The 23,067-nt window shown below is 42.1% G+C and overlaps 2 protein-coding genes across 10 annotated transcripts in view; one reads left to right on the plus strand and one right to left on the minus strand.

The window, feature by feature from the left end:
* Positions 1 to 4,254, plus strand: part of TBXAS1 (thromboxane A synthase 1) — a 243,706-nt gene extending 239,452 nt beyond the window's left edge. For all 9 annotated transcript variants that reach the window (XM_052667451.1, XM_052667452.1, XM_052667449.1 and 6 more), the window contains 2 exons: positions 743 to 905; positions 1,531 to 4,254. In XM_052667451.1, the coding sequence (XP_052523411.1) occupies positions 743 to 905; positions 1,531 to 1,605 (238 nt within the window). In that variant the 3' untranslated portion in view covers positions 1,606 to 4,254. The remainder of the gene's footprint in view (positions 1 to 742; positions 906 to 1,530) is intronic.
* An 831-nt stretch (positions 4,255 to 5,085) lies between these two features.
* Positions 5,086 to 22,249, minus strand: LOC128073092 (protein mono-ADP-ribosyltransferase PARP12-like). Its single transcript, XM_052667445.1, has 12 exons — positions 21,657 to 22,249; positions 20,921 to 21,059; positions 19,689 to 19,983; positions 18,207 to 18,302; positions 16,926 to 17,049; positions 15,473 to 15,668; positions 13,201 to 13,321; positions 11,902 to 11,998; positions 10,300 to 10,378; positions 8,994 to 9,124; positions 8,181 to 8,329; positions 5,086 to 7,405 (listed from the first exon to the last, which is right to left on the minus strand). The coding sequence occupies exons 1-12, from the start codon at positions 22,247 to 22,249 to the stop codon at positions 7,131 to 7,133; spliced, it is 2,295 nt and encodes a 764-aa protein (XP_052523405.1). The 3' UTR covers positions 5,086 to 7,130.
* Between the last annotated feature and the right edge of the window lie 818 nt (positions 22,250 to 23,067).

Below are 23,067 nucleotides of genomic sequence, written 5' to 3' on the forward strand. Positions count from 1 at the left end.
TACCACTGTTCGTATAGGTGTTTTGTTTCCTTCAGAGGAAAAAAAAAAAAAGTCTTATTTGTAATAAACTGATTGAGTATTTTTAAGCTAGGTAGTTGATGCATACCAGTGTACAGACTGCCACATTAACATTTACTCTGATAAATAAATTGAAATACTTCCACTCTGAAAACAGAAGGGCCTGAAATGTGAATGTTTCCTAGCTGGGAGACTGCTCTCTTTAGGCTAAGAGCAGAAAGAAGGGCTGCTCTGAGTTATAGCAACCATTTTCCATTGCCTGCCCAGTCCTATTAGATGATTTCATTGTACCTTGCAAGAGAAATTAGGAAGGTTAAAACCAATTCCTGTTGACTTGCTTCTGCAGTGCACAAGGAAGCACTGTTGCTAATTCTAGTTAGTTTATATTCTGGGCTGTTCCCTCTAAGCTGTAATCTCTCCCTCATGCACATACAAGTCTACATGAGTAGCATGTCATTCTTTTGAACATGGTCACTGACTAAAGCAATTCATTAAAAACAGATTGCAAATCATACATCTGTCTGTCTGCTTCTGTCACCAGCTGGCAAAGGCTGATGTCTGCAAGTCTGCTAACAGTTGACTTACAGGCATAATCTGACAACAGTCCCTTTCATCTGTCCATTAGGTGGAATAGAAATAAAAACTTTTGAAATGCAAATAAAATAATACGAAACTAGGAACAAAAAGCATTTATTGAACTGGTTGCCATCTCTTCACCTTCTAGGTTTACAGAGGAGGCCAAGAAGGAGCGTCATCCCTTTGCATATCTACCCTTTGGAGCAGGGCCCCGTGGCTGTGTTGGTAGGAAGATGGGTTTGCTGGAAACCAAAATGACTCTGCTAAGGATTTTGCAGATGTTTCGATTTAAGACCTGCCCAGAAACTGAGGTTTGTACTTGCAGAAGCTTAAAGGCCACACTTGTCAACCTCAGTGAGTTGACAGTTTTTCCTAGACAGGATGACTTACTTGCCTTTGTGAATTTCTCTTCATTATGGAAAACTGATAGAACCACTTCCATATTAAGTAGAAACAAAAAACCCTGACTGCATGTTTTAATCAAAATGTGATTTAACCCTTACAATTTTTTAATATAAGTTACACACCCACCCTTGCCTTGATGGAGAGCAGTGTATCACCACTGCAGTCAAAAAACATTGATTTATATGGAGAGAATGGGTGTATCTCTTTCTTCTTAGGATCTCAGCACTTTAGTATATGCCTGTTGCAGTATATATTGCACCTGTCACTTACTCAGCAGCTCCAGAGTTTACAGAGTTAATTTCTTTCTGTTCAGATCTACAATATACCTGGGCAATGACTGCCTCAGCCTCTGGCTATAAATTCTATTTAATATACTACCACAGCTGACTGTAAAATAAGCACTTTACTGCTTCCACTGTAATCCTGGTATGAATTTATTCCTGAGCAAAAATGTCTGTTGGTATGTGGGACGGTTATGTATACATAAATGAGCACATGCAGTCATACTTAAGTTGTTCTTCTGTCTTTCAGATTCCTTTGCAGCTGAAATCAAAAGCCACACTTGGACCGAAAAATGGAGTCTACATTATCCTAGAATCTCGCTAAAACAGAATGTACGTCCTGTAACCTCCTAGAATGGGACCTCTTGTTTAATGACTCACTGATTATTATTGTTTTTCAAATATCCAAAGACAGGTAGGAACCTGAGTCCCACTAAAGGTCAGCAGATGCTGCCTAACTGCCACCTGGTGGGAGAGTTTCAAGTCACTTTTAAAAATGAGATGTGGGCTTCACAGTCACTTGATGATTTTGAAATTGCTGTGAATAATATCTGAAAAGCATGTGACTTTCACTGGCTTTTCTACATTGCACTTCCTTTTACTCATCTATAAGAAAGCTTTCTCCACGCTCTAGTTCAATGGAAGGAGCAGGTGTTAAGTGTACACTAGATTTACGATAGGTTATAATTGCCATTCATTAGTTAATACATTCTGCTGATGCACTTATAAATCCCTGCTTTAGAAAAGCCCAAGAGACACCACAGTTGTAGCAGAAGAGTTGGAATCCCATGCATTGGATTTTATTCTGAACTCTGCTAAAAATCAAAGTTGAGTCTCCTGCACAGTACTTAACCTCTCCTTGTTCCTGTAAAGTAGAAAAGGCAGCATCTTCATGCTTTTGAAGTGTTTTGAAATACACTTAAATTAACAGTTTGCACTTGGCTCATTGCATCAACATGCCTGAAGAGGAATGAAGAGTTCCCCCAGTTGCCTGTTAGATTCCAGTAACTAAGACCAAAGAAGTGAGGTGATAACTATTTTGTTAGTTAAGAACTGCTCTTGGAAAGGTTGACAAAAATAAGACATAAATTTAAAGGAAGCAAGAGGATTGGAGAAAACTTTCAGGATATTCAGAAGATGTTGGCATAGTATCTGCTTCACTGTTCTGAGGCCTATACTTCCCAAGCATTGCAGTTGACATCTTTATCTCATTGGGTTCTGCATGCACTAAAGCCAATGGCCAGGGAGTGGGATCCAGGATCATCAGTCCCAGGAGTCCCAGGAGTTCTTTTGGCCCCTTATGTGACCCTGCAACAAGTTATGTCCCAAGTGCCTAGTGATGTTCTGTGCTAGAGGTTTCCTTAAGTACAGCATTTCTCTTGGTGGGATGCACAGAGAAGTGTCGTGGCAGCAGTGGGAAGAGACTGACTGCTCAGCTTCCCTGCAGGGATTGCTGGAAGGAGCCATCTGTTCACTGATCCTTAGCTGCAGTTTCTCTCCAGCAAGCACCTTTTGCTGCCTTCTTCCCACATGCTTCACTTCACACTGATTAAATTGCTCTGTCTCATTCCTGAAAGATTTTGTCTGTTGTTTTTTTTTTTTATGGGATTTTTTTTTTTTTAATCAGATCTGTACAGGTAACATTGAAGTACTGTCCTGGCAATCATGAAATTGTTCCTATTTATGTGGAGCATCTCTGGCAGGCTAACCAGAAATGTCCTATTGCAGATATTGAATTACTGATGGAGTGACTATTATTTGAAAAGCAACAGAGTGTATATGCCTTAATTTCCACAAGTTATCCATCACCTTTTCCTCTTGAAAGCAGTGTATTGACAGCTGATTTACTGTGCAGCTTATAGGTAACAAGTGGCAAAAAAGTTGGACAGTCCTTGCCTAAAAACTTCCCACCTACCCCAAATGAGCAGAAGGCTCATTTCACAGTCTGAAGAAGTCGGCCATGAAGGACTTGTTTGGCTCCTCAATATTTTTTTTTAATTCTATTTCTTCCTTATGTAAATCAGGTCTTTGTGTGCTTTGTTTTTGAATACTTACTCCAGTGTAAATGAAAATTGTGTCTCGCTTCAGCGTGCTTTTGTATGATCTGTTGTGATCTGAACACTGCTTATCTATCCTGCTTATCAGAATCCTGTTTGTATCCTTGGTATTTATCTGAGAGCTCCACTCACGTGTACGGCAGCTGAGCAGCTCACATTGCTGTAGCTAAACAGGGCATTGTCATCGTGAAGGCCATGTTAACTCTGCTGGGAGAAAAACAGTACTGCAGTGGCCACAACTGTGCATCACATTTTACAGGCTTGGAAATTGCACTGAGAGTCTTTCCCTGCTGCTTCTGAATTTAACAGACAGTACACAAACAACTAAACTCAGCTGAGCTGATACAGCCACCAGACACTGCACAGCCTTCCTCTGTACCAGGATGCTTAATGATGCTGTTCCTGTCCCAGGCTCAGCAACGTGCTGCCAGAAGAGCAGCGCTGCTCTGGAGTACTGGCAAAAAATGAGACATGATACTGCCAGCAGTTCCCAGAAAGAGAAACAGGTAACAGCACAGTAACTGCAGGAATAAGGAAGCTGATGTAAGATAACTTTCTCTCCTCAGTACCTGTTAGTCTGTTGTCTTGTATTGCTGAGCTGTGGGTATGTTTATGTTTAAGGCCTGCTACACAAGAAGCTCTTTGTCACTCTCAGAGAGGTGATATGAAGGAAAGGCTGCTTAGTGAAGGGAAGCATCTATTAAAAACATCTTCTGAGACTTTGCAACGATTGCTGAAATCAGTATAAAATAGTATTTATAATGACTGCTGCAATGATAGAAAACCTTCAGTTTGTACTTTCGTGAGGTTTTATACTTCAGTATACTTGGAGTCAAGCATTAGAAATGATTATGCTGGGCCAATTGCAAATGTGAACGCTTTACTTTATTTGGCATTAAACAACAGAATTTTCTCCATATGGGATACTTTCTTAAATGATTGACTGCTCATTTCCCCTTGTTAAATGATAATTCCATCTTGGATGCTACTTCACCTTCTCCTGTGCATTTACAATATGCTGAAAGCATCCACAGTTGACTCTGGAGCTGATTTTGCTGCTCTGTTCCCACTGGCTGTGCACTCCAGACAGTGATCGGATGCTAAGATATTTGCTCCTTGAACTCCTGGGTGCAAGGTAGGATGCAGGATTCCCTCCACTGCTAGGATTTTGGAAGCAGTGACTCACAGACTAGATGAGAAATGCAGGGGTGCTAGTCAGGAGCCAGCTGGATATGGCCTGCAAAGCCTACACTTGACTCCAGGTGAGCTCTGTAAGTGATGAGATGGGTTGGCCCTGGGAGGCTCCAGACCTCTGTCCTGCCTGGGGCAGAGGCACAGCCCAAACTCTGTATACTTTCTCCTGACTTGCCCTCTGTCTTGATGGAACGGACATGCTACCAGGATAAGGAAACAATCTTCACAGCTTATCCTTCTCCTCATGCAGTATGGGAGTGAGCAAGAGGTGGAGAAAGTGAAAGATGATGGCATTTTTCATCTTCAGTTTCTTTTGTCTTAAGTAGTAAAGAGAGATCCTTATCATTCATTCAGAAAAGAGGGTCAATACCAATCTTTATATAAAGTTTGGATTTAGGGCAAATGACTCTGTTTCTAAATGCAATCCTAAAAGCTGTAAGGGATTCCACTGTTTAGCAACAGCATCTTTAAGGAAGTTCCCAAGAAATCAGAAAGGTCACCCATGTGGTGCACTCAGAGAGTGGGGAAAAAAAGAAAAAACACGGTACAAAAAATTCAGCAGTCAAGTACTTTTTAATTGATGATACATGGGAAACTTTCCACTAAAGTGTTAAGTGTGGAAAACATGGTAATTTCTTTCTCCTGGATGTTACTGGAGAAATAACAAGTAGAAAAGTAATAAACCCAGCCACACACACACACACACACACACACACACACACACACAAGTTTTAAAAATATTGTTTGTATCTGAATTAGCCATCAAAATTGTTATTAAAAATATCTCAACTTTTTGCATGTTTCTTGGCAAAAGGGTAAAACACAGTTTTTCAGTCGGATCAAGCATAGAACAATGGCTCTCACAGCAAGGAAGGCACACCATCAGCCTCCTTATTTGCCACGAACATACAGATAACATGTTTTGGGAGAAGTCTTACTTTGCACAAGTAGTTCAAGCTTTCATGCATCACATTGCCCTTAATGAATGTATTACTTGCTGAGGTGAGATTTAACATGTGTTTTACTACAAATCTTTCAAGAGAAAGAATACAGCCAATATGCTTTTCCACATACTTCCTGGATTTAACCGTATGGTTGAAGGTATTTTCATTTAGGTATTTTGCTGCTTGCTTTATGGTTTATATAAAAGAGCTTCTGCACAGGCTTGTTTGGCTAACCGTGCCTCAGCTCCTAGCTCACAGTGCAGGTAGTACAAAGTAGCCCAACACCCACCTGTCAGTCAGGATTCAGATGAACTGGAAAGAAGTGCTTCTAGAGTAGAGGTAGAGAGAAGGTTTTTATGTCATATACAAACATGTCTTGAAGTTTTTATAATCTGTGGTTAGCATGTACTCTTTCAGCAGCATTAACATAGCAATAAATGCAGGATGCCAAGTATCATCAGCTTTCACCCTAAGAAATGCCCAGTAGTTCAAGATTCTTGTTTATCTGCATGTACTGACTGCTCGGTGCTAATAACATGTAACGCCTTTTGCTGAGAGCAGTTAAATATTCACCTTAGTATCGAGATTTTTAACAGCTTCAGCACTGCACCTGAAGACTACTCACAGTTTCTCCAGCAAGAAAGCCCAGAGACCTTGGTTACATAGGTAACTAGTACTTCCCCTGCAACTAAATACATCTAAGGCAAGCAAGAGATACTCATTCGTTCACAACAGTTACAACAGAATCACAAGGATACTTCAGAGAAAGAACGTGCTGTTAAGTAAGCAGTGCAAGCGCTGCATTTCTCTCCCAAGCATAATATTCCAGAATGAGGCGAGTCGCTTTCTCATCTCCTCACTGTGTATGCCAGAACTCTTGTTTGTAGGCACAGCAAAAGGCATTAAAAATTTGTGCTCTCACCAACTTAAAGTACAGTGGTTATTGGTAAAAAGTCAGTGGTTTAAGTACCACACCTCAAAGCAACCCTTGTTCTGGTTCATTACTTTGTTACTTCTTTTAAATGAGAAAAATCAGCAAGTGAGAGTAAGTCCCTGCTCCTTCTCAACAAAGGTTTAATTTTTGCAGCTACTTCAGTGAAGATTAAGTAGGGTCAGAAAAACAGTGCTGCTAATAATTTAGGCAATGACTTGAGTACAAGGGACAGATTGTACAGTCTCATTTGCAAACACTTTAACGTCTACTGCTGTAGAATACTATTAAAAAAAAAGCAGATTTTATCAAATTCTGAGTCGAAAAATGAAAAGGTAGAAAGGGGGCAGATTCTAAACAGTGAACACAGGTAAGGATCTATCCTGAAACAGCTGTAATAGAATATTATTTAAACTTGGCAGTTACAGCCAATCTTCATTTTACAAGCATCAGTGAATCCATCCAGTAAACACACAGAAACCTCAGAACACTGCAGTACAGGAAAAGCTGACACCTGCTAAAACAATAGGAGACAGAGGATTTTAATTCTAAAATATCCTTTGTGTCTTTTTGCTCCTTGACTTCCACAGCACGGAAAGTATAGAATAAATGTCTGAATGCTCATCTACCCAACTATATGACTTCCAGAAATCACTTTCCTCAGTTACGTCAAGATAAATATAATGTTTATTTGAGCTACACGTAATGATGACCTGTTTTGCTGCTACAGCATTCTTGCACATGCCTGATCCAAGTATTCAATGAGATACTCTGGATAAACCTGCTGCTTCTCAAAGATGACAAAGATAGAAGGGTTTGAAGAGCTATTCACACAGCTGTCGTAGAAGTTCTGGTTGTCCTTCAGGGGAGGACGAACATAACTCGACCTACCAACAGTGAACTCTCCCACCAACACTCGTGCCAGAAACATGGTCTTGCTGCATGAACCTTCCTTGCAGTAGGCGTCAGAATACGATGCATCCCTTGCAAAATAGCTTCCTGCAGAAAAGACATCAAGACAGAGTTGATAAGACACTAAAATTACAGAGATGGAAAGAATACGGCGTAAAAGCAAATGCACAACAAAAAGCTATGAAGCAGTTCCCAGATTACTTTTCACTACCTATCATTCTTAGTGAAAATGACCACTATGTATTACCTACCCTTTTATTTTTGATAGTACACATGTTAAAAACCAAACAGGTGATGTTCTAAATATTACTGCTTTTGTGAAAGGCTTCCCTTCTGACTTCAGACTTCCACACTCCCCCACTCACACAGGTTCTTCTCCTGACACAGGCTACTGATACTCATTGAAACAACTTTTGAGAGTATTTTGAGAGTACTTTCTGAGTATTTAGCTGGATGAGTGGACAGTCAGCCTCTCTCTTGACTTGTTCTCTTGATTTGTTGATTCTTTCATGTATACAGAATGATGAGTATAATTTCCTAGGAAGGCAATAAGCCTGTAACCAGGATGGTATTTATGTTCCCGGCAAAACAAACAAAAAAACAATCATGTAGTTCCATGCTGCCTACTATAGGAGCTGGAAGAAATTGGAATAGAAGTAGGTGTGGACCATAACAAAATGGAGCACAAAGGCCAAGGCCTTCCATTATGCCTTAGCTCCAAACGATCATTGTGAAAATCAGCAGTATTGTCCACAACTAGCCCCCGATTGGCCAAGCATCCCCTTTCTAGTTTTACACATCTGCAGTGACTAATGCATATTTTTTAGCAAGCCTAAAGTTAATGGAAGAGCTGAAAAACAACCTTTGCCATAGACTGTCCCATTGAGGCCACAGATCCTCCAGTCAAAGTTTTGATGACAGATGGCATCAATGTGTTTTTTACTGGTTCCATGAAATAAGAAACGTTCGTCTGTCTTTCCACCATTGCTCTTTTCCATTTGTTCCTTCTGCCTATAATGAGAAGTAGCACCATTGTAGTTTCACAGTGGCTAGATAAGTTCCAGCTGTACTAGCACTCAAAGACAAACTGTGAAAATCTTTACATTAAGACCTAAGCTTTGAGCAAACAAGATAGTGTTTTCTAGCTGGGTACAAACATGCTTTCATTGTATACAAATGACTCCGGATATTTAATAACTGAAAATGTTTTGTTCCATTCACTATTTGGTGGGTGTGGAGGAACTGCCATCAGTTTTTTGCTAAACACGAGAATTCATGGTAAGGCTTTCCTTCAGTGAGTCTTTCTTTCAATTTTGAAAGCTGTTTCAGTTTTGACCAGCTACAAACCAGTATTTCAGGCAGATGGGGCTGACATCCAGCTTCAAGACTTCAGTGGAAAGCAGCTGCCCTAGACTTAAGCCTGGCAGACATCAGAACCATTCGCTCCCACAGAGCTCATCTGAATATTCTGAGCTCTAATTCTTGACTGAGTTCTTCTTTTGCTGTTACCTCTTTATTGACACTGTTGATTCCGAATAGATATTTCCATGGGGAAGTGGAAACAGATTCTGAAATACAGCTGTATTTTAGGAATGCATAGCTATCCGTAGCATACAGCTAACTACAGAGACAACAAACTTCATTCATGCACATCACACCAGTATTTTACACGTACCATTGATACAGTTCCCAGAGAGATGGGTTCTGAATTCTACAAATCTTTTTGATCTGTGTTTTTGGCATTGTGCGTTGAAAGTCCCCCTTGACTTTGTTGTATTCTTCAGAAGAACTGTCAAGATCAATCAGCTGTATGGGAAGAGATTGAAACACTGCTCTCATCTTTTACTAAATCATAACAAAGTCACTCTAAATAGAGTTAGACCGCTCAAACCTTTTAAGTCTTTTCTGTGAAGGAGAGAGATGAACGGCAAAAATGCTCTTGGAAAAAAGGCAGATTAGAGATCCCTACTGTATAAAAGTGAACTCAGCTAGGGAACAGGAACTCCTGGGGGTTAAAATACCCAGCTTGCTTGCCCAAAGGATGTTAATGAGCAGCATGCTTTTTTGCAAACAACCTCTTTTACTGTTTAGGCCGAGATACATGCATCTGCATCTGTTGAACAGTACCTGAGTACTCAGGAGTAGTCAGTACCTAGAATCACAGAATCATTAAGCTTGAAAAAGACCTCTGAGATCATCTAGTCCACCCACTTCCCACCACCAGTATTGCCCCCTAAACCAAGTCCCTAAAAAATACATAAAAACAGAAAATTTATGTTGCAGCAGATCAACAGCCATGCATCTCAAGTCTTTTTTGTTTGTACTTCCCTATAGCCAATGAATGCAAACTACACTGCCTGTCTTACATTTTACAAATTGACCACTTTCAAGCTTCTCGTCAGGCTTTTTCTGTAGGTATAATTACCATCTTCGACTGAGATGGTGGTGGAGAAAGGCAGTGGGTCAGCAAAGGTAAGCCATGCAGTTATTAGCTGGGTGTGTTACAGAAGTACAAAAGTTCACTGTTGTTATCCTATCACCCTCATGCCAACCTGAACTCTGCTGATTTCAGTGGTGCTCCACAGACGCACAACTGTCTACTTATACAAACCTCAGGGCCTGGCTAACCCTAAAGTTTAGTGACATGATGCATCTCTGATGCCTCAGGACATGTTGGACTTCTTTAAAACTAAGCACCTTGGGCATCAGTAACAGCCTTACTAATACTGTAATCTGCCTTCAGGCAAATTTGCCAAATACGTGGCTGTGAAAGTCGATGTTACCATAGTTATACTATCGCTATTTGTTAGTTTTGACCTGGTTCCAGTTTCACTTCTTGGCCTGCCCAGTGTGACATCAGGCTCAAACTGAGAAATCCCTCTGCATTACGTTACTCTCAATTACTCATCAACAAAGGCACTGGATTTAACAAGCCTGCATGCAAGTACACTGATGGAAAAATGAAACAAAAAGCTCCAAACCTTGAATCCCAGCTCAGGCAGAGCAGATTTGTCCCAGTGAGATGGAATCCTCTTAAATTCTTCTGTATTCTTAAAGCCCCTGTATAATACAAGACAGTATGAAAAGGCAATTAAAACAAAACAAATCCTTACATTTTATGTACATATGTATCATGGTTTGGCCTAATTTCTGCAATTAGGAAGTTTAGGTGCCCACAGATCCGAGCCCTGGGAAAGGGGGGGGGGAAGGAACAGAAAAAGTATGGAAATGGGCCTGGATGAGAAAAAAAAAACAACAACAGTGGCAGCAAGGTAAAGGGGAAAAAAATCCAACAATTTAGTTTCCTACATATAGTAGTGGAATATGAGATAATACAATACAATTGAAATTGAAGATAGTAAATCAAATAAAATGCAAAAAAGAAAGTTTCCAAAACCAAAGCCCTTACTCTAATGCTGTAGGTGAAGCAGCCAGGGAGTAAAAAGGGGGAAGTCTTGTGACTTCCATTTTAGCTTTCCCTCCAAACAGAAATGAAAAAATGAAATCGTGTGGGAGTTGTAGTTCATTCTTCTCTTCTGAGACTAAGGGACAGGAAATATCAGCAATGAACAGAACTGCAGCATTAACTCTTCAACTCTCAGTGCATTGCATGATGTTATGACTTGGAATACCAACAAAACACCATCAAACCATAACAATATGATAGTAAGCATTTTTGCCAAGATAAGGGAGAAAATAGGCAACTTAAGATATTCAGAAACATTTCAGAATTGGCTTTTCAGTTCAGTAGATGAAAATATTTTTCCACATTGTTATGACAAGACTTATGGCAGTAGGCAAGATGCCAAAAGGAGCAAAGAATTTTGACATACACTGAACATGAAACTAGTTTTCGTAGTTGTAAAGAGTTGAATGCGCACAAAAAAGCCTCACTACACATGAATGCATGCTTTGCGATATAAAAATGCATCCACTACATCAGAAACAGAACAGACACAGCCCTCTCTTTCTTCCACCACCATTTTGGTTAGTGTCTTTAGCTGCTGCTCCTTCTCATGGTGTTTAAATCAGTGTGCTGCAAGGGAATACATTTAAAAAGCTGGCTGTTACATGGAATTATATAAAACTTTTCCCTTTTCAGACTTCCACCTTTTGATCCACTTGTGCCAATTACTGCTTACCTCTCAGATCCTCTGGTTGTTTCACAATAACTGTTTCTAAACTCAAACCAAGTTTTGAAAATGCATCTCAGATGTCAGAAAAAGCTCTGAAAAGGTGCTCATACACTTTATTTCTTCCATCTGTATCAGTTGCTCTAATAAATAAAATAGCTCTCTGCTATAAGCAGCTCCATACAGCACTGCCATATGTTGAACCCTCTTGTACACTTGCACACTTTCTGTGGGAAAGACCAAAATTCTTTCACCTCTAAGGCTCCCATGTTGCCTGGCCTCAGCTTTTCCAAGCTGGAAAACTTTGTTCCAACAAAGGTATTCTCAATTTCTTCAGAACTGTTGTAACAGATCTCTTTCACCTTATTAATACTTTTCTTCAAGACTATGCACTGGACACTATTCCAATACACTATACCCATCACCTGAGAACAAGCAGTTGCAGTTTACCTTTTTCTTATCTTTTCGACCTCTGACTGAGACACAAATTTAGGTCTTCTGCAAACCTTTCTCTCTGTTCTATAGCGAAGATTTTTCTGAGTCATGGCTGGGGAAGAAAACAAACAATGTTTTGTTTTAACCTGGCAGCTAAGGACCACACAGCCATTCATGCACTCCTGAGTGGGATGGGGGAGAGAATAAAAAAAAAAAAAAAAAAAAAAAAAAAAAAAAAAAGTGCAAGACCTTGTGGGTTGAGATAAAGACTTTAATAAGAAAGGGAAGAAAACAAGAATAAAAGCAAGTGATGCACAACACCAGTGCTCACCACCCACCCACCCACGCTCAGCAATTCCCCAAGCAAGAGTAGCCCCTCCTGGCCAACTCCCCCAAGTGTATTGTTTCACATGACACCCTATAATACGTGTTATCCCTTTGGCCAGTTTCTGGCTGTTTCCCCTTCCACATTCCTTGTGCACCCCCAGCTCCCTGCTGGTAGGGCAGCACAAGACTTAACTCAGTTTAAGCACTGCTATGTAACACAAAGAAGGATTCCAGTTTCAATTTCGCTCTTAGCATTGTAAGGAACCATAAGCTCTGACAGCTATGGAAATTTTGCCTTCATTGTTCTATAAGCTAATCATAAACAAAAAGGCTCTCTGTGAAAAAAATCTACTTTTTTTCTTTTAAATCTACTTTTGATCCATGGATCGTATCCCCTCCTCCTCAATTTGCAATCAAGATACTGTTTTTCTTCATGTATTTATAGATTTCAAACTCTACAACTGACAGGCGTGACAGGCCATTCATTTTTACTGACCACCTCCACCAGAGACAAACCACAGCAAAGTGAACCTTAGAGCTATCCGGGGTCTTGGATCATCACGTAGCTGCTATCACATCATCCTTGTAACTAAAAGGCAGTAGCAGTCAACAAAACTGAGGCCTCATCTTCAGAGAGAGAGTGAGCAAGTGTGCCACTTCTACTAGAAGCTTCCCAGCTTTAGTGCTGGGATACCCTTGATACTATCTAAGGATAATGTTAATCTTTCACTTGCTGGCACACATTTTTAAATCTAAGACAAGAAACCCTTAAAAATGAAAGGTTTGGAGGAATAGGAAAGCCACTCTGCTGTATTACCAGCTCTTACAAGAGTTACGAGAACTGTGACAGGAGCTCTCTCCTTATGTACAACTGAAGGACAAAGTTACAAACTTGATTTCTTGTATTAACATAGTTTAAAACAACAAATAACCTGGAAAAGAGGAAAAGAGAGAGAAATAAAAAATAACAAACAAAACAGAGCATACCTGCAAAATCCAGTTCATATTCATGCACTCCAGCCTTGAAGTTCAGCTTTGGAGAACTTCCCGCAGCGTAAGCTTTCTCCAGGTCATCACTGCTTACAGTGGCAGCTGCATGATCACTATCCTGTCAGGCCAAAACCAGAAGAAAAAGATAGATTCACCTGGTCTGTTACATACTAACAAGTTCAAAAAACCAAGTATTATAAGGTGGCTGCAGGCTGTACCAGACTTTATGCATAGAATCATAGAATCCTTAGAGTTGAAGGGGATGCTTAAAGGTCATCTAGTTTAACACCCCTGCAATGAGCAGGAACATCCACAGTGAAATCAGGTTGCCCAGAGCCTGATTCAACCTCACTGTGAAAGTCTCCAGGGATGGGGCATTCACCACATCTCTGATCAACTTATTCCAGTGCCTCAACACGCTTACTGTAAAAGACTTTTTCCTTATATCCAATCTAAATCTACCCTCTCTGAGCTTAAAGTCATTTCCCCTTGTTCTGTCACCACACACCCTAAAGAGTCTGTCCCCTTCTTTCCTATAGCTCCCCTTTAGATAATGAAAAGCTGCTGTCAGGTCACCTCCATAGCCTTCTCTTCTCCAGGCCAAGAAGCCCCAGCTCTCTCAGCCCGTCCTCATAGGAGAGGTATTTCATCCCTGGGACCATTTGTGGCCCTCCTCTGGATGCACTCCAACAGGTCCACGTCTCTCCTGTACTGAGGACTTCACATTTGAACACAGCACTCCAGATGAGGCCTCACCAGCACGGAGCAGAGGGGCAGAATCATCTCCCTCACCCTGCTGGCCACACTTCTTTTGATGCAGCCCAGGAAACCACTGGTTTTCAGGGCTGAGAGGGCATATTGCTAGCTTATGTCTAGCATCCCATCCATTAGTACCCCAAGTCTTTTCGGAAAGTCTACTCTCAATCAAGCAAACTTGCTGAGGGTGCACTCAAACCCACTGTTGATGACAGTGATGAAGATATTAAAGAGTATCAATCCCAGCACTAACCCCTGGGGGACACCACTTGTCACTGATCTCCATTCAGACATCGAGCCATTGACAATCGCTCTCTGGGCTTGATCCTGCAGCCAGTTCTTTGTCCATCAAACAGCCCACCCATCAAATCCATATCTTTACAATTTGGAGAGAAGGATGTTGAGTACTGCATCAAAGGCCTTACTGAAGTCAAGATAGACAACATCAGCGGCTCATCCTTTGTCCACTGATGCAGTGACGCCATCATAGAAGGCCACTAGGTTGGTCAAGCAGGATTTGCCCTTGGTAAAGCCATGTTTATTCTCTCATATCACCTCCATGCCTTCTGTGTCCCTTAGCATAGCTTCCATGAGGATCTCCTCCATGATTTTCCCCAGCACAGAGATGAGACTGACAGGGTGGACAGGGTGGTGAATCCCAGGGTCATCCTTTTTTACTCTCTTTAAAAAAGGGCACAACATTGCCTTTATTCCAGTCACCAGGGTCTTCACTTGATCGCCACAACTTTTCAAATATCAGAGAGTGGCTTGGCAAATACATCAGCCAATTCTCTCAGAACTCTGGGATGCATCTCATTGTGACCCATAGACTTGTAGATGTTCAGGTCCCTCGGGCAGTCATAAACCTGATTTTCATTTACAGTGGGAGAGACATTACTTCCCCAATCCCTTCCTATCAAACCAAACATTTGAGGGCAGTGTGATGAGCAGCTATCAGAGAAGACAAAGAAGTTAAGTACTTCACCCTTCTCCTTGTCTATTATTACCAGCCTGCCTGTGCCACTTCCTGAGGGGGATGCATGATAGTAGCTCAGACAAAATAATGTACTGTGCAGCTGAAAAGCAAAGAAACTGCCCCAAAGTAAAAGCAAGGAGTATTACAAAGATTGAAGTTACACAGTGCAGAGTCTGCAGGGAGCACTATCACTAAGACTGCATGTCCACCAGTCAGACCTTAACAAAGACACACAGAGTACTACTGGAATCTCAGAAAAGGAAGTTTTAGTTAGGAGCAGTGACAAGAATGTATGTTATGTGACCCTATCTGACATGACTCACTGAAGATCTGTCAAGAGAGACCGTGATTCAGCAGTGACTCATCCCATCTAAACTAATCATATTTGCAGGAAAAACATCTCGTTGTACCTTTAAAGCCCATTTGTGAGGTCTTTGGAGGGAGATAGGGGATGACAAAAGGGAGGATATAAACACTTCCCAGTAATTCTGCACTCTCAGCACAAAGTTGACATTCTCACCATTTGCCCACACTTACTTTTTTTCCATACTCCTGCCACACTCCATATTCATCTTCCCAGTACCAGATCCATTCTGTTGTAAGAATGAAGTGAGGTGGTTTAGTCACAGAGGAGGCTGTGGAGAGACGTCTGACCTTTTTTAATCCAGATTGCATATCCACGAAAGAGATGTATGAGAAGATAAAGCCCCATTTAGAAATATGTCTAGCAGATCTATTAAAAAGAAAACAACAACAACAAAAAACTTTGTGAACTTTTACATATAGATTCTAAAGCTCACCGCAAACCTGCAAATTAATTCAGCATCACTCAAGACCAGAGCACAAATCTGTAGTTTCCACAATAATCTCAGTTCTGTCCAGTGTCTGTACACATTTTATATCTTCAGGTACCCAGGGTATTCTAGTGCTTCCACAGCATGGGATGGGGCAGAGGGGGAGGATGGAAAATCCCGTGCTACCTCCACATCTTCCATATAAAAAAAGTGAAAGAGAAAATTACTTCTAATCATGGGACCTAACTGTGTATTGACAAGCTCTAACCAAAGACAGCTTCTCAAAAGTACACATGATACAATCATACATCTGCGGTTTTCCACTCAGGATTAAGACCGATGGTAGAAGCAGCAGGAACTAGTTATACAGTTTTTGGGAGTGAGAAATACTACAGTCTATGACTCAGACCCATAAAATCACGATGGCAGGGCATTCCTGGCCAGCAGACAAGTAACTGCAGAGTTGTTCGCTCACTCCCCATCTCTGCCCCTACAGGGCAGAAGGGAGAAAACTGGAAGAGCAAAAGCAAGCAAACTGGGGGGGGGTCAAAGTAAAGGCAGCTGATGAAGTGAAGGAAAAAGGGAGAGCAAATAATTTAAAAATCAAAATAAGACAAAATGCTCAACACCTCCCTGGGCAGACCACGCTCAGTGAGTTTCTGAACAGCAGACACCTTAGAAGTCAAAAACTTAAACTCTTTTCCCAGCTGAGATATTATTGCTGAGCATGACATTATATGGCATGGAATATTCCTTCAGTCAGTTCAGGCCAGATCTCTCAGTTTCCTGCCCACCCCCAGCTACTCATCTGTGGGGGGGGGAAATGGGACCAAGTGGGGAAACAAAGAGAAAACCTTGATTCTTTGCAATCACTGTTCAGCAACTGCTACAGTACTGGCCTGTTATCAACACTGTTTTAGTTACAAAGCCAAAACACAGCCCTGTATGAGTTGCTAAAAAGAAATTTTTAACTCCATCCCAGCCAGATCAAGTGTGGTAGCACAATGGTCCTAAACAGACCGAGGATGCATAAATCACAATGGGTCAGATCTCAGCAATAGCATACAAACAGAGAGGTCAGCAGAATACCAAATGCAATAAAATTGCAGCAATTTACAGCCACTGTGAGCCTGGTCCCTTATTGCACGCCCAGAGGGCAAACTCCAAACATTATTAAATCTTTTAAGCATTTATACCTGATGTTATTGGGGTCACAATATTCTTTTTCTAGTTCTTCCATATTCTCCAAGTCCTTCCAGGTATTACCATCAGAGATCTGCCATCTATATGGCAAGTGAAAATGAATTCTGATACACTTGTCTACAAAAGCGAAGAGAAAAAAAAAGAGATGCATTATTTTTACCATCTGTGAGGATGACTCCAGCATATCAGGCACATGCACCTAGCTGGTGAAAGTATCAAATGCATAGCTATGGAAAGGGTTCAGCTATGGAATCATTGCAAGCAGTAGTACTGAAGTTTTCAGCATGGTCAAGCAACACAAAATTTCTGAACTCAGGCCAAAGCTCAGTTTCTGCATGCAGTAGATTTGCTTTGTCCATCAAAATTGTTAACAAGCTCAGTTGTAAAGGACTGAGCTGTGCCCTTAATTTCAAAGACAAAAATTTACAGTAACTGAGACTACAAGCTCATATATAACTCTATTATTTCAAACGTGGTTTAAGGTAGCACAGACCAAATACATAAGACTAACCATTTAGTCCCGTGGTGGTACTGATGAAGAAAATAAAGCTCAATTTTAGGATAGGAAATGGCTGAATAAGTCAACAGCCTTAAGGGTCCAGTTTCTAGACCACTAATGAATAGAACAGTGGTTGCAGTATCTCAGATATCACAGGTGTCACTCAGATATCATTCCAAGAGTCAAAATGCAGCCATTCCTCAATAGCAACAAAGAACTAGTCACCAGTCCAAGTATGCACAAATTCCAGACTAGCTTTCACTGTAGGGCAGCTGGCAACATAACAACACAAAGAAGACATTTCATATGAGAAGATGTGCAATACCTCACAGAGGTACCACAGGTCAAAAACACCAAGAAGGAAAAAAATGACAAAAGGACATCCCAACAGAAGTGCATTTTTCCTGGACAAATCAGAACATTTTCAAAGGGATACAGAGCTCACACAGATGGAACAGAAGAATGCTAGAAAAAATGAGGAAGAAAACAAATTTCATAATAACTTCTGCAGTCATTTGCAAACAGGAAGAAGCCCTATCATTCAGCAGTCCCTTAGATGAACCCAGCTGAAGCAGCCAATCTCAAACATAGGCTAATACTAGACATTTCAAAGCAAAATTAAACAACTCCTCTGTGTGTTAAACTTTCATACCAGCATTCAATATTGCAATGTGATTTAACTACATGTAAGCATGAGCTTCCCTTTCCTGTGAAGAATTTCTATCACCTTCTCAAAAAATAAAAACAGACTGAGCTTGTTACAGTCACAACCTACCTCCAAAGACACAACTTGTGTACAGATGATACAAACAGATCTGTTCCACTTCATTACTGGTAGATGTGGACTCTTGGCTAGAGCTATGTTTTCTCTCTAGAGGGGGAAAATTATAAACCTTATTAGTATTCTGGTTTCAACAAGTTCTCTTAGAAGTGTAGCTCTGAGAAAATGCTTAGAAACAAAGGGTTTATTTACAAGAGCTGCTCTGAAATTAATGCCTCCTATGTTAGGATGTTGGCCTGTGACATCAGAGGCAGATGTTGGCAAGATGACAATAGAGGCTGAGCCTTCCAGTCAACATCCCATTATATTTTGTTGCATGCAAGAGATGGCAGCAGACACAATGGTGTCTGATGAGGCAGTGTGTATGAAGCAAAGGTGTGTTACTGAAAAAATGGTACACACCTACATTCATCAATGCTTGCTGAACATTTCTGGAGACCACACAGTGGACATGAGCACAGTCAGGTGGTGGGTTGTGCATTTCAGCAATGGCAACAGGTCATGCAGATTTTCACGAGTGTGACATACAGGCTCTTGTTTTTTTTACTGGTGAAAATTACATTACTGGTGAAAATGCACAGCTAATGGTAGTGACTACGTTGAAAGACTGCGTTCTGTAGCTGAGAGTTTGCTCTGTCAAAGAGTGTTATTGTGCTCAGTGTTGGAGCTCGTATGGAAATAAATAGGAGGCATTACTTTCAGAGCAATACACGTACATCTGTGCTCACCTTTGGAAAGACACTGAAGTCTTTGGTAGTCCTGTATGCACTAAAGTCCTACTCCTTTATCCTACAGTTGCTAAATATAACTCAGAAGGAGTTTCAAGCTGTCACCACAAAACAAGAATAGAATCCAAAGCATCTTCATTTCTAGTGGACCTGAGTTATCTGTGCATACTGCATAGTTGTACAACATAGGCAGCTATAAATGTCAAGTTTCAAAATTTGATACTTCTGTAAATCAAAACAATTAAACTGCAGGGAGAACAGAATACACACACTTGCATTTTTCATTCTGCTACCCTTTAGCTTTCCTGCTAAATTAAACAAAGTGACAATTCTAAGTAACTTCAAAATAAAATAAAAAACTGTCTCTGAGAGGCAACTAGGATATGGCTGTTGGTGAATTCTTGTGTTAGATGATAGCTACTTTAAAGAAAAAAAATGGAGAAAACAAAGTAGTTTATAAACAGTTCCCTACCATTCATGTGTTTTCATAAAGAGAAATCACAGCTCCCCTATCTTCAGTTTCCATTATGCTTTTCTAACTCCAAATGTAAGGATTTTTATAGAAACCAACGACTTTATCAATTAGACACCCATAATGCCTTGAAATCTACTTTGCTTCAATTTGACACGTCTCTGCCAATGACACATCAAGACATGAAATTTGATTTTCTCTTTTTCAGCAACATCTGTGTGTCTATAGTGACTACAGTGATCTTCTGATGCTCTCAAGACATTACGATCCATTTACCTTTGCATGGTGAAGACTTGTTCTCTTCTGTGTCATGCTTGCTTCCCTTGCTATTTTGTATAGCATACATATTTCTGTAAATGGATGGCAGTTTCTGAATAATATCTGAACTCATTCCCTGTTTCTCCAGTTTCTCACAGCATTCAGGCTTCGACAAGTCATGAGATCGCTTGCAGGTGCTGCCAAATCGGCACTGTCCCCGCAAGAAGTACTGGCAAACATGCAGTTTGGTGCAGAGCTTTTTAAAGGTACAAGATCCATAAGGTCCATCACCTTTGTTGTAATACAGGCAGACCTGGGGTAGGGGGAAAAAAAAAAAAAAGAAAATTTAAACATTCAAGTAGAATATGCTCAATATGCTCATATAGACTGTTTGAATTCAAGCTTCATTTTTAAATTCACATTTAGAAGACAGACAGGTTTTTTCTCGTTTTCATTTATTGTCTAGAAAGATCTTGCAGCATACAACAATTGCATCAGAGACATTCTCAAGCAAACAGTATTTTGCTCTCAATCACATACAAGTCGGGCCGTGGATTTTATTGTGTTGCTACCATAACTCTTTGGTTCTCTAGTTTCAGAATAGCAGATTTACTCAACATGAATTTGATGGTAAGAAGAACTAGATCTGGCTAGCATGGAGTTAATTTTCTTCACAGCAGCCCATAACACTGCTGTGTTTTGGACGTGAAGTCAAAATGCTGATAACATACCATGGCCAAAGCTTTATCTTCACTCCACAGATTGAAGTGGGCAAGACTGCAGAAAGGACAAAGCTGAGCTAAGCTGGCCAAAAGGACATTCCATACCATATTAACATAACACTCAGCAGTAAGATCTGAGGGCCTGGGGACGTCCTCTTACAAGTTAGACAGTGCTTAGAAACCAACAGGCCACAGATCTGTTTGTGAGTGAGTGGTGGTGAATTTGCAACACTTCATTTCCTTCCTCTTTCTCCACCACTTACTAGACATTTTATCTTATTTTATCTCTATTTCTTACAATTTTCTCCCAGCCATTCCACTGGGGCATGGAAGTGAGCAAGCAGCAGCACGCGTGCTGCCAGTCAGGGTCAACCTACTCACGTAGGAGAACAAAGGTTGCAGATTTCACGCATTAGATTTGGATTATAGTAACCAAATTGATATCCAACACTTCCAGCTAACACCACGCTTCTTTCACTTTGCAATGGTCACTCAGAAGGGCACAAAGAACAGTCACACAGTGCTCACCTCCGGTAAGAGGGTAGGGTCATTTTGGAGCAGAAGCTGGCGGAGTTCATCACTGCTAAAAGTGCTGTCGAGTCCATGCTGTATGAGAACAGTGTGGTTGTGAGGAGAGTAGAAGTCGTGAACAAACTTGCATTCCTTCCTACAAAGCAAGATGAAGCTAATGTATTAGCACAACTTGGTACCCTGCTTATAGCTGGTGGTCTAGTGGTTAGGATTAAAATAACTTTAACAGTACACTAACTTAACTAGTTTCAGAAAAATCTGTAGTACTACTTTGTAACTTTGTAATTACACGACCGCTCTGTGGATAACTGCCTTGCTACTTCAGATCTACTGCCCTCAAAGCATTACTGCAGCTCAGCAGCATTGGCACATCTGACCTGTGGTTCACACCTGTGCACGGAACAGCAGCAAAAAGGCAGGAAATGCCCTCAGCCACACGAACCAACACAGCCTGGCGTGTAGAGGGGGCAGGCGAGAGAACTGCGGGGAAGTGGCGGTGAGGTGGAAAGGAAGCGGCGGAACCAGAACGGGTCTCTCACAACCTCTCCTGCCTCTTCGCCTCGAAGAGAGGAAAAGAACCAAGTCTTGAAAGTACCTTCGCCGCACGGAAATGGAAGGAACGCAGGAGGAGGGGCACAGCCGGAGCAAGGCTGAGGCCCGAGGAAGGGCTCCCCTCGCCCCATCTGTTGCAGGCCAGAACACCCTAGCTTCCCCCGCAGGTCCTTGCCCTCACCTGGCCTGCTGGTTGCGGCAGACGCCCTTCAGATGGTACTTGCAGAGGTGCAGCCGCCCGCAGCCCCCCCGGCAGCCCGCGCCGTGCTCCGGGCACAGCCGCAGCGAGCTGGTAGCCACCACCAGCACGGTCACGGTCGCCGCCGCTGCCGCCGCTCCCGCCTCATCGGGCGTCCGAACCAGCGTGAAGTGCCGAGGGTCCCGCACCACCGCCGCCAGCTGCTCCGCCGTGGGCCGGCCCGGCAGCCGCCGCAGCAGCTCCTCCAGCTCCAGGCTGCCGCCGCCGGCGCACAGCGCCCGCAGCACCTGGGTGGGCAACGCCATGGCCGGCCGAGGCTGCTTTCTCCTGGGAGAGCCGCTCCCGGAGGGCCCGGCCCGGAAGCGGCTCCGCCTCCGCCGCTCCCTCGCCTCCTGGGCGAGGAAACGAAAGCGAAACCGCCGCCTAGAAGACAAATCCAGAGGGAAGGGGCGGGCCGCGGAGTGGCTGCGGCCGTGCCGGCCGGGCGGGGAGCGAAGAGCTCCTGGGACTGCCGTCATGCCCCTCTGCCGCCCCAGGGGGCACTGAGCCAGCTGAGCTGCCCTCGCCGCCCTCATGGCGGCATCACCTCAGGGCTTCGGTGATGTCATAGGATCGTAGAACATCCCCAGTTGGAACCATAAGGACCGTGGAATCCAACTCCTGGCTCCACACAGGACCACCCAAAAGTCATACTGTATGGCTGTGTTGTCCATGTGATTCTTGAACACCAGCAAGCTCAGTGCCATTATCACTGACCTGGGGAGCCTGTTTCATGTCCACCACCCTCTGGTGAAGAACCTCTCCTTAATACCCAGCCTGACCCTCCCCTGACATAGCTCCGTGGCTGTCACTAGAGAAGAGATATCCGTAATGAAAAACCATGACATTAGAAAGTAAATTAGTTCTAACCGCACCAAACATGAGGTATGATCAGTTATTAGGCATAAAATTACATTTTGAACAGAGAAATATTCTTCAGTACCTCCCCTGCAGGAGTCTGGGACTGCTATGAAAAATTCAAAATCTCATTCGAGAAGGATGTGTTACTCGTGTTACTCGTGTCCCAAAGAGAGAAATAACTCTCCAGTAACTATCTTGGGGGAATATGGGTTTTCCACATTGGAAAACCATAGTATGATAGAATCATGAAGGTTGGAAAAGACCTTTAAGACCATCTAGTCCAGTCATCAGCCCATCTTCACCACGCCCTCTAACAACACCCCCAGTGCCAAATCCACATGGTTCTTGAATACCTCCACAGATGATGAGTCCTCCACTTCCCTGGGCAGACTTTTCCAATACATCCCTACTCTTTCACAGAAGAAATTGTTCCTCGTATCCAACCTGAACCTCCCCAGGTGCAACTTGGAGCCATTCTTCCTCATCACAGCTA

The sequence above is a fragment of the Tympanuchus pallidicinctus genome, unplaced genomic scaffold (genome assembly GCF_026119805.1).
Source record: "Tympanuchus pallidicinctus isolate F22 unplaced genomic scaffold, pur_lepc_1.0 scaffold8, whole genome shotgun sequence".
Classification (NCBI taxonomy): domain Eukaryota; kingdom Metazoa; phylum Chordata; class Aves; order Galliformes; family Phasianidae; genus Tympanuchus; species Tympanuchus pallidicinctus.